This window comes from Camelina sativa, chromosome 2 (genome assembly GCF_030686135.1).
Source record: "Camelina sativa cultivar CO46 ecotype springtype chromosome 2, ASM3068613v1".
Lineage (NCBI taxonomy): Eukaryota > Viridiplantae > Streptophyta > Magnoliopsida > Brassicales > Brassicaceae > Camelina > Camelina sativa.
The window spans coordinates 28872949-28885986 of record NC_141881.1 but is presented as its reverse complement, the minus strand read 5'-3'; the positions used below and the strand labels follow the sequence as shown (position 1 = coordinate 28885986).

General features: G+C 36.7%; 3 protein-coding genes across 4 annotated transcripts; all 3 read right to left on the bottom strand.

Moving 5' to 3' along the window:
* Positions 1–2073, bottom strand: LOC104739420 (uncharacterized). Of its 2 annotated transcripts, none has more exons than XM_010459785.3 (2): positions 1956–2073; positions 1–1815 (listed from the first exon to the last, which is right to left on the bottom strand). In XM_010459785.3, exon 2 carries the CDS (start codon positions 1772–1774, stop codon positions 398–400), a length of 1377 nt encoding a protein of 458 aa, XP_010458087.1. In that variant the 5' UTR covers positions 1775–1815; positions 1956–2073; the 3' UTR covers positions 1–397. The 2 variants fall into 2 exon arrangements, with proteins under 2 accessions (XP_010458087.1, XP_010458072.1); XM_010459770.2 differs by having other exon boundaries at positions 1–1782; positions 1956–2071.
* A 3733-nt stretch (positions 2074–5806) lies between these two features.
* On the bottom strand, positions 5807–7273 carry LOC104739410 (heat stress transcription factor B-2a). The gene is made up of 2 exons (XM_010459760.3): positions 6812–7273; positions 5807–6720 (listed from the first exon to the last, which is right to left on the bottom strand). The coding sequence occupies exons 1-2, from the start codon at positions 7055–7057 to the stop codon at positions 6022–6024; spliced, it is 945 nt and encodes a 314-aa protein (XP_010458062.1). The 5' UTR covers positions 7058–7273; the 3' UTR covers positions 5807–6021.
* Positions 7274–8078: 805 nt separating this feature from the next.
* LOC104739391 (auxin response factor 2) lies at positions 8079–13038 on the bottom strand. The gene is made up of 17 exons (XM_087472970.1): positions 12719–13038; positions 12578–12623; positions 12338–12495; positions 12124–12239; positions 11897–11992; positions 11742–11798; positions 11477–11632; positions 11282–11366; positions 11079–11169; positions 10833–10997; positions 10581–10700; positions 10412–10487; positions 10165–10336; positions 9136–10064; positions 8855–9045; positions 8549–8763; positions 8079–8454 (listed from the first exon to the last, which is right to left on the bottom strand). Exons 3-16 carry the CDS (start codon positions 12483–12485, stop codon positions 8586–8588), a joined length of 2580 nt encoding a protein of 859 aa, XP_087329096.1. The 5' UTR covers positions 12486–12495; positions 12578–12623; positions 12719–13038; the 3' UTR covers positions 8079–8454; positions 8549–8585.

The window sequence follows — 13038 nt, the reverse complement described above, 5'->3', positions numbered from 1 at the left end:
TGTTGTAGAAAATTAGATTATGGAGCTCATTAATGTATAATTATAACAATAAAAAAACATGAGGCCGGATCAAACCAAAACTTCAAAATCAAAACCAAACCTAATCAGATCTGCAACAAACATCATCAGTATCTTTTACTGCAGGGCCTATATTTTTCACTTCTATCACCATTTTGTTTTATCAAAACAAAATTTGAGCAGACAAAATCTCAGTAAACGGGAGAAACAAGTGTTGTAGCCTCTCTACAAACAGCCCTTTAATCCTCACGGCTTGTATAGAAAAACTGCATATGAGTCTTCAACTTCTGTCAAAGACTCATACAGAGTCGACAGTTTCACTTGAAGACTTCCCCAAGCTAATAATCAACAACACATTCCCCGACTTGGGTTATATCAGCTACTCTGTGTGGGAAACTATAAAAGAAGGTAAAGGGTTTCTTCGAATGGGACGAGATGCCTTCTTGAGATATGAAGAGTTCCATTCTCCACCTTCTTGTGCATAATAATCCATTGGATAGTCTCCATCGAGTGCCCCATCATCCTCTTTATTATCATTTTCCACGTTCTCATTACTACTACACGCACAACTTGTTTCGTTCTTCTCTTTGCAACAGCCAGCCAAAGAATCTCCTCTGCTCGAAGTATCCTTCTCCCACCAACCGCTGATGTATCCTAGAGCAATCTCAGCTTCATAAGTTGTTAGAAGCGGTTTAAGAAAGGCCTCACCCCAATCAATAGAAAGCCTTGGACATGCTATTTGCACCCAAGCATCCACCGAGTCTTCAAACAATGCTACTCTTGTAGGGCTAAGTTCAGACATTAAAACAACTGTGCTATCTATCCCATTCTCCCTCATTTTCGTCTCTAACCTCTCAAGAATCTTAGGATTCCCTTGCCTTCCCAATGTCCCCAACACAATCCCCCAAGTTTTTGCATCCATGGCCCTTGCAATTGCTCTCCTTCTTGTCTCCCTCATTCCCTTATGATCATACTCCTCTAAAAACAGCTTTCCAAGATATGGATCGTACCTAAACGCCTTGATCTTTGGATTGGCTATCATGATTGCTTCTAGATGGAACCTCCCGTCAGCTACAAACACAAGTACTTGGTCTTCACAACCCTCAACCATCTTAATCTTTGGAGCTGTACAGCCAAGTACTTCACCAGCTGATAAAGGCTTTGACTGAGGGATCAAAACATTAAAACCTAGCTTCTCTAAATCAGGCTTCACAGCCCTAATAGCCGAACTAAACTGAATCGTGCCTGCAAGAACGATGTTCTTGGCATCACTCGTGAGATTAAGATGGATGGTGTTCAAAAGGCACTTGACATCAATCTGTATATCGACAAAGACATAAAGGCAAGGGATTTTGGTAGAGTCAATAGGGACAAGACAACTATGTCCATAGTGAATAAGCAAGTCAGCACCAAGAGCAACCGCAGAGAAATCATCAACACAGCAAGCTCCATAAGTAACATCACCGAGTACAAAACAGTGAAGCGCTCCAGCAAAAGATGTGAAGATGTCAGAGAGTGTGAGTGCGTACATGAGAAGACCCTCAGGAAGCTGCAGAGCTATGCGTTTAGCGTTCAACGATTTGATCCGCCAAACGCACTTGTGTACCTCAAACTGGTAAATTGAAGGTAGGATTGAGATAGCAGCGTTGAGAGAAGCATCGTTAAGGATTGATTCAGGGATTTGGTTCTTGATGAAACGTTTTGGTGGCTGCTTTGGTCTTGTGCTCTTGACGTTGTTTACATCAGAAAGCTCCATACTTTGGCCTGATTACATAAGATAAATTCATAAGATCCTAACTTCACCACCACAAAATAAAAATAAAAGTTAGGATTTTTTCATATGCTTAGGTTAAACAAAATTTGATTCCTTTACTAATCTAATCGAAGGGGAAAAAGGTAGGTCTTTGAATCAGTATACGTTGAGATCAAACACAAACCTTGACGAAGAAGATGAAACAAAGTCGTTTATGATTTTGCTCAACCCAGAGAGAATAGAGCGCGGCGGGGAGAGAGAGAGAGAGCAAACAAGTCAATAAGGTTTAGGGTCTAACCAGTGTTATAAACCAAAATCAGTCTATTTTATAATCTAACCGGTTATCCCGGTTATCTACAATTTCTCTTAGTTTTCTCGTTAGGTTTGGTTTCTTTTTTTTGTGTATGTGTGTGTGGCTAATGTTGCAAATTAGAGACAACATTATTTGGGGAAAAAAGACAAGTCGCTATAATTCAAATGTGTTGTTGTTGTATGTGAACGAAATGCATAGACACATTACACATGTGTCATTGTCAACAACTTAACATTGACAAATTAGATGATCAAGAGCAATACAGTGTCGGTTCTTACCTAATTTGGCTGATTGGCTCTGCAGTCAAGGTTAAAAAAAAAAAGATTAACCACAGTCATTTCCTTAATTACCGAACTTCAAAGTTTTTTTTTCAGTCAAAATAACATTTACCTGCACTTTGACGTAAACAAAATTATTTTTCTTTTATGCATAATTTAACATTAAATTAGAAAAATGATAAATACTTAGAATTATGAATTCATTAATGTCACTAAAATGAATCTAATTTAAACAATTTATATTTTGGGATTGTGGCCTAAAAAACTGTTTTGTGGTTAGTTGCTTTGAGCATTTGCCCATTTTTATTATAGGTGAGTACACCCATTGTGCAACTAACAACTTTTCTCAAAATCTAATCTCAAATAACAAGAGAAGATTCAAAGCTTTAGGAGGTTATTGGTTCTATGATTTTAGTGGATTTGGAAATCCAAACAAAAATCATGTGTTATTCAATCATTTATTTTAAAATACTTATCAAAATTATTTGTTATTGGTTCTCTGATTTACAAATATTTGTTAAAATCCTATGTTATTCATTTAATGATTTGTTTTTGGATTTTAAAATCCACATTATGTTTTAAATGGATTTGAATGGATTTAAAAGTGTAAAATATAAGGATTCAAATTCAAGGATAAAATATGTTAGAATTTACAATTTACAATTTTTTATTTTTAGAATTTATAATTGAATTTACAATCTTTCAAAATCCATATGTTTTGAATTTTAGAATTTACAATTCCATATGGATTTAGAAATCACCTCTCTAATAACAGCCCAATTCCATTGAAATATATTAAACATATTATTGCCATAAAACATTAAACTTTACAAACTATTTACCTGAATCACCCATTTAAATATCGCTCTATTTATTGGGCTTCCAATAATCTATTTTTCACCATGTTGTTTGACTTTAATTGCAACACCATCACATCCATAGATACTTTTATATAACCGTCAACTCCTCTTATAAGACCATGACTGTTCTTTACAAACGCAATTGTCTCCCCATCTATCACTTTAATAGCCCGTATCGAAACCGCATGCCATGCTTTGAACTTAGAGTTTTTTTATTCAGGTCCACGATACTTGCCCTAAACAGATTAGAAAATAACATGTGGTTTCAGTCAAAACAAGTTTATATATACAATAGTAACTAAGAGAAAATCATAGAAAAATACATAAATTGCATTACTTACGTCTTCGATTCGTTATAACTCGGGAAAGAAGATAGCCAAGAGAGATATCTACATACATGTTTTACATAAATTCCATGGAAATAGATCGAAAATATTATTGCCATAAAACATTAAACTTTACAAACTATTATTACTTTTGAACTGATGGACATATTGCGTTATCATCCAAATCAGCCAAATAGTCTAAATAAGTTTTGCTGTCATTTTGCTTTAACTTATCCTTAAAATCTAAGGAAGCCTATGATCAACAATGAGAATTAGACAGATATTAAAAATGAACAAAACATAAATCGAATATGAGATATCTACATACATGTTTTCATCATCGCCTTTGATGCATAAATTCTAAAAAAAAATAGATATTATATAATCAGTAATTATAATCAACATAACAACATAACAAATTTCAATGGACTTTAAACTACCGATAAATAATTTATACAAAAGATGACTAATAGAACGATCTTGACATATTAGGAATAAAAAATTCATTAGAATTAGACTATTTCCCTTTCCAATAAATATATGTTGAACATTATGTTAATTGTGGAGTTTGTTGGTCTTATATTAATGATATTTTACCATAATATACTTATGTTCTGTTTAAGCAGTTGAATATCTTGAAAAACCAAAAAATAAATAATTAAAAATATTGAGAAATTAGTTTAAGTAACAAATACTACTACGATATTAAAGTTGTGAATTTACAAGAGTTGCATTCGAGTGAATGTGAGGTGGATACATATAAACATGATAAATCAGTTAGGTCATAATAAATCATCTAGTAAAATAATTAATACAATGGCTAACTATATTTATACACCTATATTAAAAACAAATTCATGCACTAATATGGTCCAAGAACTCAAAGCATTTATGAAGAAAACGTTCTGCCGTTTCCACATTCCAGAACATAACACACGTCGTTTTCTATTCTCCAACAATAATTTTTAATAGTAACAGGATTTTTTTCATATATACTTCCACAGTTTAGGTTAAACAAAAATTTGATTCCTTTACTAATCTAATCGGAGGGGGGAAAAGGTTAGGTCTTTGAATCAGTATACGTTGAGATCAAACACAACCTTGACGAAGAAGATGAAACAAAGTCGTTTAGGTTCGATTTTGCTCAACCGAGAGAAAAGAGCGCGACGGAGAGAGAGACCAAATAAGTCAATGAAAGGGTTTAGGGTCTAACCAGTGTTATAAACCAAATTCACTTTATTTTATAATCTAACCAGTTCTCCCGGTTATCTACCATTTTTAATTAGTGAGATTTCTTTTAGTTTTCTCGTTAGGTTTGGTTTCTTTTTTGTGTATGTGTGTGTGGCTAATGTTACAAATTAGAGACAACATTATTTGGGGAAAGAAGACAAGTCACTATAATTCAAATGTCTTGTTGTTGTATGTGAACGAAATGCATAGACACGTCACACATAAGTCATTGTCAACAACTTAACATTGACAAATTAGATGATCAAGAGTCAATTCATGAACAAATTTGCAGATATTTTACATATAAATGAGTCTATAATTGTAGTATTAATCCAAGTATAAAGTTTTAATGGCCCATTTACTCTAGAAAATAGTATTTGCTTTCAGAGTTTTCTAAGGACTCTCTCTACAAAACTCACACAAATCGTGTTCATAACTTTTCAAGATACTAATTTTTTGGTTTCTTTGAGAAAAGTAGTTTTTGGTAAATAAGAAGAAAAACTCAAAAATGTTTAGATGGTGATGTCTCACTTTCCTTGCAAGTTATGCGTTTTGATTTTCACATTGCAAGTGATTGTGAAATCTCAACGAAATGATATGAGTGAACAAAATTTCACCTAACCTTCTCTATCTATGAAATCCCAATAACACATTCAATCGGAACATATGATACATGTAGCCAATATTGTTATACTAAGTTACTAACCAAATGAACTCTTTATCATTTTTGGGAAACCAAGATTTGAATGTGTAATAAAGTCATGAAGTCAATCTACTACGATAGGAGAAAATGAGAAAATCTACTTTGTGAATAATCATAATCAAGGAAACTAAAAGGTCCACAACATGTTCCCTGAATCGCGCCCACCAAACGAGAGAGATTCCAGATGCTTCATTACAAATTCATCAATTAATAATTTAATAATCTCTTAAGTCTTTTTCATTTTCTTATAAAAACAAACACACAAAAAGATGAGAATAATTTTTAGATAATGTCAAAAAAGGAAAGTCTAGAAACAGCCTAACTATTTTTGAAGAAAGAAAAAAAAAAATATTATTCATTTAAAATAAGTAATAGCAAAACACAAAGTGTTAAAGAAGAAGTCAAGATTGATGGAAACTTCTTGAAACACAGATGGGACACGTGCTTCTCTGATTTGTCTTAACAAAAAAAAAAAAAAAAAGCTTTAATCCTCTACTTCGCGGCACATATCTACACACCAAATCTCAACCGTTGATTTTTTTAATTACAAACTCTCTGATTGGTTCGATTATAATTATAATATCTCAACCACGGCGGCTCCTCATCGGACTTCTTCTCACCAACCGGCGCCGTCGTCGTAGAAACCGACTTCACCTGATGAAGACCTTCACTTCTCGTACGTTTTAGCCCTATCGGAACACCAAACAGTCTCGGACTCGCTTCTTCTTCTTCTTCACCTTCAACATCACAAAACCGCTTCTTCGTCGCCGGTTGATGACTACTACTACCTCCACCTCCTCCGGGAGAATAACTCCGATCAGGGTGAGATCCGACGTAACTAGACATGAGAGTAAAGATATTATCGCAAACAGATTTCATCTGAGTAAGCTCACGGTTAAGCTGAATGTTCTGATTCCGAAGCTTCTCGTTCTCTTCTAATAACTCAACTGATAAGCCTGCACCATTGTTCCCCGTCGTCGTCGTCGTCTGAACATACCAAGACGATGACGGAGGAGAAGACGACATCACCTGATTGTTATTATCTTCCCCTGAGTTTGACGGTGACACAACAAGAGTCGTTTGGATTCTCTGTTCCGAAGAGGAAGGAGGAGGAGTAACAGCTGTTTGATAAGACGTTGTTATTTTCCGACGTTGGATCTCACGGAGAAGACGTTTCTCTCCTCTCTTGAAGTAATCGTTTGAAAACTCCCATCGATCCGGTACAACTTTTTTGAACCCCTGTTGAGAGAAACAAAACAAAAAGATTAAATTAGACGAAACAGAACGATGGAATAGAAGAAGAGATTGATGGAAGATTAGAAAAACGTACGTAAGTGTTGAGCTGACGAACGAAGCTAGAGAAGTTGTTGTGTTTGAAGTGTTTAGGAAGCAAATCTTTAGCGAAATCTGTAGGATTCCATACGATGAAAGAGGAACCATCTTCGTTCCATGAGATTACGTCGTTGATTGAACTATCTTCAACCAGGTTATATGTTTTTGTCAGAAACGGCGTCGGGATAGATCTCTGAGATAATGATTCTCCGGTCGTCATGGCATCCACCGGTGGAGAATTCATTGATTCTTAAAAAAAAGTGTCCCCTGAAAGTCACGAAAGAAAGAAAGAATAGTAGTAGTAGTATTATTGAGTTGTTTATGTAAAATTGGTTTTTTTTTATAAAAAAAAAGATCGAGAAGCTGCGTAATGTTTTAGGCTTCAAGAAACTTCCTATGGAGTTGCGTGTTTATTCCCTCATATAGTGTGCCCCCCCCCCCCCCCCAAGTGGTGGGGTCTAACTCTGTTACTTTATCCTATTGTTTTTATTTGGAATTTTTTTTTGGTTAATTTAATTATTGTAACATTGTCTGCTTTCATTTGATGTGTCATCGGTTCAGAGTCTTCAGACTCATCACACCATATGCTTATGTGGATCCATGGTAGAATTACAAATTGCAAGAGAAGGAGACAACAAACACTTATTGACCTCTGCAGTTTTTTTAACTTTTTTATTTATCGTTTGTGAAATAATGGGCAACAGTTTTAGCAAAATTGAAGGTTTTTTCTTCTACCGTATTCGGGGTTTTATGAGACGATTGAGATTGTCGGCTGGCTTAAGGCGCAGAGGTAGTTTGCTAGAGTTGCCTGCTGGTTCCTAATATGGTTTAACTCAAATGAGTCTAGCTCAAGTTTGCTTTTGTGCAAATTTTCCTGTTTCTAATGGCTTAGTTTATGGACTTGAAGGTGATAGTTACAAGCTGGAAAACCAAAAAAAAAGCCCTGTTAATTTATGTGTCTCTGTTTATTTCACAATTTCTTCACTGTTTAAAAGAGGTCACGTAGTTTTGCTAATTGAGTGCTTAACTTTTTAGAGTGTTAAAAAAAAAAAAAAAAAAAAAAAAAAAAAAAAAAAAAACTTTTTAGAGTGTACAACATAGAAGAAACATCCCAAAGTCGAAACTGTAAGGATTCGAAATGGAACAGATTGCTAGACGTCTCACTATTTCGTGCATATCATCAGATATCGAATACGAAAAGCTACAAAATGCTAACTAGGCATTAAAACCGTTAAAACGACTACTATTCTAAAAAAGGCAAAGCATAAAAAACTTATGTACATTGGATTAATATATATAAACAATAGAAAGACTTAAAAAGATCTTTGGATGAAAGAAGAAAGAAAATACATAGAACAAGAACCGATACCAGCCTCCATCTACACAACTCCACACCACATTTCTACTTAATAAAAGAGCCTTTCATATTCTACTATATAATACCTGTAACCTTTTTTTATGTTTACTTTATAATATATATATATATATATAGATTATATTATTAGATATAATAGGGGGTGGTGGGAGATGCTAATAATCTAAATGGCCAACAAAATACTTCAAAAATTGCATTTTTAATATCATATCTTATAAACCCATCATCCCATTTTGCTCTCCAGTCTCCACCAAATGACCCTCCTCCTGATAATACAAAAAAAAAAAAGCAAACATAAGTTGTATGTAAGGAAATAAACTTGGTCGCGTCTCTCCTATGATTTCAATAGCTTTTTCATACCTCGGCTTGTAGCAAAAGGGCTGCTGGTTTTTTCTGTTTAAGAGTTCCCGGCGCTGGACAATGAAGGATTTGATGCAGACTTGGCGTCCTTTGCATCTGATCCTTCCCCAACGACTGCTTCTTCCTCGCTCCTACAGCTTAGAGTCCCTGGGTTCATCTTCCTCACTTCCTCTTTAGTGTATATGAAGATTTTGCGAACCATGCAACAAAACTCCCTGTGAAACATCATTATGTCAGTGTTTTAAAACACACATTAACATAGATATAAATTAAGGTAGTGTAGGTGGAAAAACTGCAATAACTTACTGCCAAGGATCGTCTCCAACCAGCATCATATCATTCTCATCATCTGTGTAAACTATCAACCAATCTTTCTTCGGAGCCATCAACTCTCCATTGAACTCAAACAGCGTGTCCAGCTCAGCGATTAACTCCTCATAGTTTTGGAACTTTGAAAGATCCACTGAACGGCCAAGTGCGATTCCCTGCTTGTGAACCTGTAAACCAATGTGTCATGTGTTAGTCAACAAATTATTCAAAGGTTCCAACACCAAATATTCTTTGTGGTTAATAATAGTAAAAAGTACCTTCGTGCAACTCCTACTTGAGCTGGTTTTTGCATGAGCATCCTTCGGATGAGGATAATTAGTCTGGAATGGTCTTCCCTGTTCGCGATGTTCGTTTGTCGATTTTGACCCTTTTGACTGATCAGAAAGATCCTGGACCTTTGGTGATGCAATCTGTGTAAGCCCCGCAGCATCATTCAAATTGTTTCTCTGATACACCGTAGAATCTGTCCCATTCATGTTGTTGTTCAGAGGAATGCCAAAGAGCCTGCAGTTCCCATCTCTTGACTTTGCTGTCTCCTCTTGTATCGTCATAGGTTGTTTCGTTACTTGCTCCCTAGCCTGAGCTTGAGCTTGTGCCTGAGCCTGAACCACTTCCTCAAAATAATTCAAAGCACGTGGACGTATTGGCCAGTTACCACCAGTATTCTCGGTAGATAGACCATTAAGCACCGGATATTCGCTGAATTTACCATTGCCTCGCCCTTGGAAAGAGGTATCACTTGCTGCAGGTAAATTGGGAGATTCATGTAACTTCAGAGAAAGACCAGAGTGCATCATCTGCCACTGGTTAGCAAGAAAATCAAACTTGCCCTCTGGATCACTTGATAGTTTCTTTGCAGGCATAGAAGGTGACGATGAATGGTCATAAAAAGGAATCCGCTGACCATGGGATGGATCTATGCTAGTCCCGAAGCCGGAAAGCAAATCTGTGTAAGTAGGTTCATGCCTGGCTGAGGACATCCAGTTTTCAGATCCATATCTTCTAGAACCTGAAACCACGTCAACCTTATCATCATCCGCTGAGGATTGCCACACAACAGAATTCTCAGGAGCATCACACTCTACACTCTCAGTATGTTTCGTCCTCAAGGTCGAGTATTCTTGACCTTGCAAGACCCTTGAAAGTCCGCTTGCTGGTAAAGGGTCCATGTTTGCTTTAGCTGTGCCTGTATTGTTAACAATGAATTAGTCTCGCAGTGACAAGTTTAATATAATATTAAGACACACTACTATATGAACTACTCCAGTGGAAACAGGGAATATTACCTTCTCTAGTAAGCATCGAAGAGTCAGGAGATGAGGGTGCTATATTAGATCTGGGCCTCTTAGGCCTAGGCATTGGAACAGGACTCAAAGCAGGAGGAGCAAGAGCTGGCTCTATTTTCCACGGAGATACTCTATCAGGTCGAGGAATACTAGAAGTCTCATCCCATCTCACCTGAATGACAATTGAACAATCAGTATCCATTCGATTCAACAATAGTCTTAATCCTCTCTAGGAACTAGGTCATACCTTGAGGGATCTCCACTTTGATTTTGGCCACCTAGTGGGGTCAGAGTCTTCAGTCCCAACGATTGTGCCCGTAAACCTAATATAAATCAATAAAACATGTTAGGTTCATAATTCAGCGAGGAAAAAGGCCGGGAGCTTAAAATATCTAAGAACAGAAGACAGTTATTACCTCTGCTCAGGAGCCTCTTCGCCTTCAAATCTCATTTTAAATCTCATGCCTATGGAGTAGTTATTCTTCACAGACTCCATATACTGATCAAACGGAACAATAAACTCAGATGGGCTCGTCCTGTATCAAACAAAACAACAGTGTATTAACATTTAGTAGAGTAATTCACTGCCAGGCATCAGACAAATAGAGACACAAACAGCAAAGAGCTCAAAACTAAAAGCTGTTTTGTGAGCTAATACCAAGACAAACCTTGGTTTGTAGTAGACTGTAAACATAGTCCCAGTTGAAATGGCATGCCATGCGGTAGCCAGTACTCCAAGATGCATGCTATGGCTAGATATAACAGAAGATGGCACATTTCCCTGTTGTCTCATCGCACGCCTTACACCCACTCTTAGTTCTCCATTCTCTCCCCTGTAGAAGAATTAGACAATTCACATTATAGAAAATAACAGATACAGCTCAACAAAATAATAAACTAAGAAATCAACAAACCTTAGAAATATAAACGCATCGCCTGCAACTAGCCTTTTGGAGCTAACAAACACACTCCATCCACTTTGAAGCAAATGCCTCCGTGGTTGACCTGGTCATTATCGCAGACATTAACAACCACATAAGTTTGATGACACAAGGACTCGAGGAACATAACTTTTTTTTAGAAAGTGATAATATACTAATCATACAGAGTCCTATACCTCGGAATATATGCCTGAATCGCCACTCATTTGCATGCAAATCCTTTGCAACTAACTCTTGAGTTGGTGGTTGTCGAGACATATCCTGACAGAAAAAAAAACAAGAAAAATGAATTGAAGGCAAACGTAGAACAAAATTCAAGAAAACATAAGCCAACGAATGAGTATATAAGAAGAAGCAAATGAAAGACGAACCAGAGGTGGGAGACATTCATCCGCATGGCGCCTAAGAACAGAAAATCCACCGTGCGTACTAGTGTCAGATGCAGTCAAGGTTTTGCAGAACGAGTGGACCTGGAACCTAGGGGGTGGAGGAGGAGGCGCTTCTTTCTCAATTGCATTCTCGTCTTGCTGTGTTGAAAAGAAACAATAAAAAAAAAATATATAGATTTCAGTATCTTGAAGAATAAGATCATCCAACAACCCTCAAAACCAATAAAATCAGAAAAAAACAACTTACGTTAGCCTCAGGAAGAAGAGTAATCTGCGCATAAACTTCATCTGTATCTGCCTCTGCCTGTAAAATCATATACAAAAAAAAAACTCTTGTTAGCAGACAATTCAAGACTCATAAACAAACTTTTACCAATGAAGTAAAAAAAAAAGAAGTTTTACCTTTAAATCTACATTAATAACTCGACAAAGAAGCTTTGACGGAAGATCATAGAGAGGCATCTGCTGTTCTGCTGCCTGGTTCGTCGATGCCTCCACCTAACCCACCCATCCACAATGGAAACCGACAAATATCATTAGAAAAATATCTCAACAAATAGGAATCAAAGAGGGATAAACTCAAAGATTTAGCCCAAAATAGTAAAGAGGTCAAGAGATGAAAATATTACCTGCTCGATATGTCCTTGAGGGAAATAGAAGACTCGGTCATCTTGTCTAGGAACAGTCACAAGCGGACCAGCACAAGCGTGCCATAGCTCTCTGTAAAGAGCAGCTTCAGGGTCGACTATGAAGAAAATTTAAGAAAAGGTTCATTAGATCAACTCAGTCTGTAAACAAAAAGGAAAAAAAAAAAAAAAAAACTGGGAAACGGAGACGATATACCAGCACGCTCAGATCGGGTAGAATGACTAATTTGCCCCTCGCCGGGGACGGAGACATTTCTAGTAGTCTCCTTTGGGTCAGTAAAAGCGGAGGAGGAAAAGTTATCTCCTCCACGATTACCTTTCATTGAAACCTCCGAACTCGCCATACCTTCAGATCTGTTTCATCTGATACCAAATAAGACTCAAAGCAAACGATATCCACCAAATCCACCTCAGAAAAAAAAAGCTCAAAGCTCGCCTCGGTAAAACTCCACTTGATTCCTTTCTTTTGGTCTCTTATCTCACTAACAAACACAATCACCACTCGTTTTAGCTCCTTTACATTACTCATTACAACTATCAGAGAAATATAAACCCTAAAATCAAAACCAAATTTCACCTCAAATTTGTCTCCGATTCAGACTCCAAGCTCTCTCTCTCCTTCGCTTTCGTCTTTCTCGCCGCTTATGGCTTTACACCGGAGTCGCAGAAGCTCGAAACATCGACGGCAAGCAATTTCCTCTTCTTCTTCTCTTTCTGTGGTCTCTCAGAGGTTTTTGCTTTTCTCTCTCTCTATCTCTCTCTATCTCTATATCTTTATTTTTTTTTTCTTTGGTCTTTCCTATCTTTTGTGTTTTCTGGGTATGAGGCGACCAAAGGGCTTAAACCAAGGTAGTCAAAACTGGGCTTCAATCATTTCAACCGCGGGGTGAACTTTTC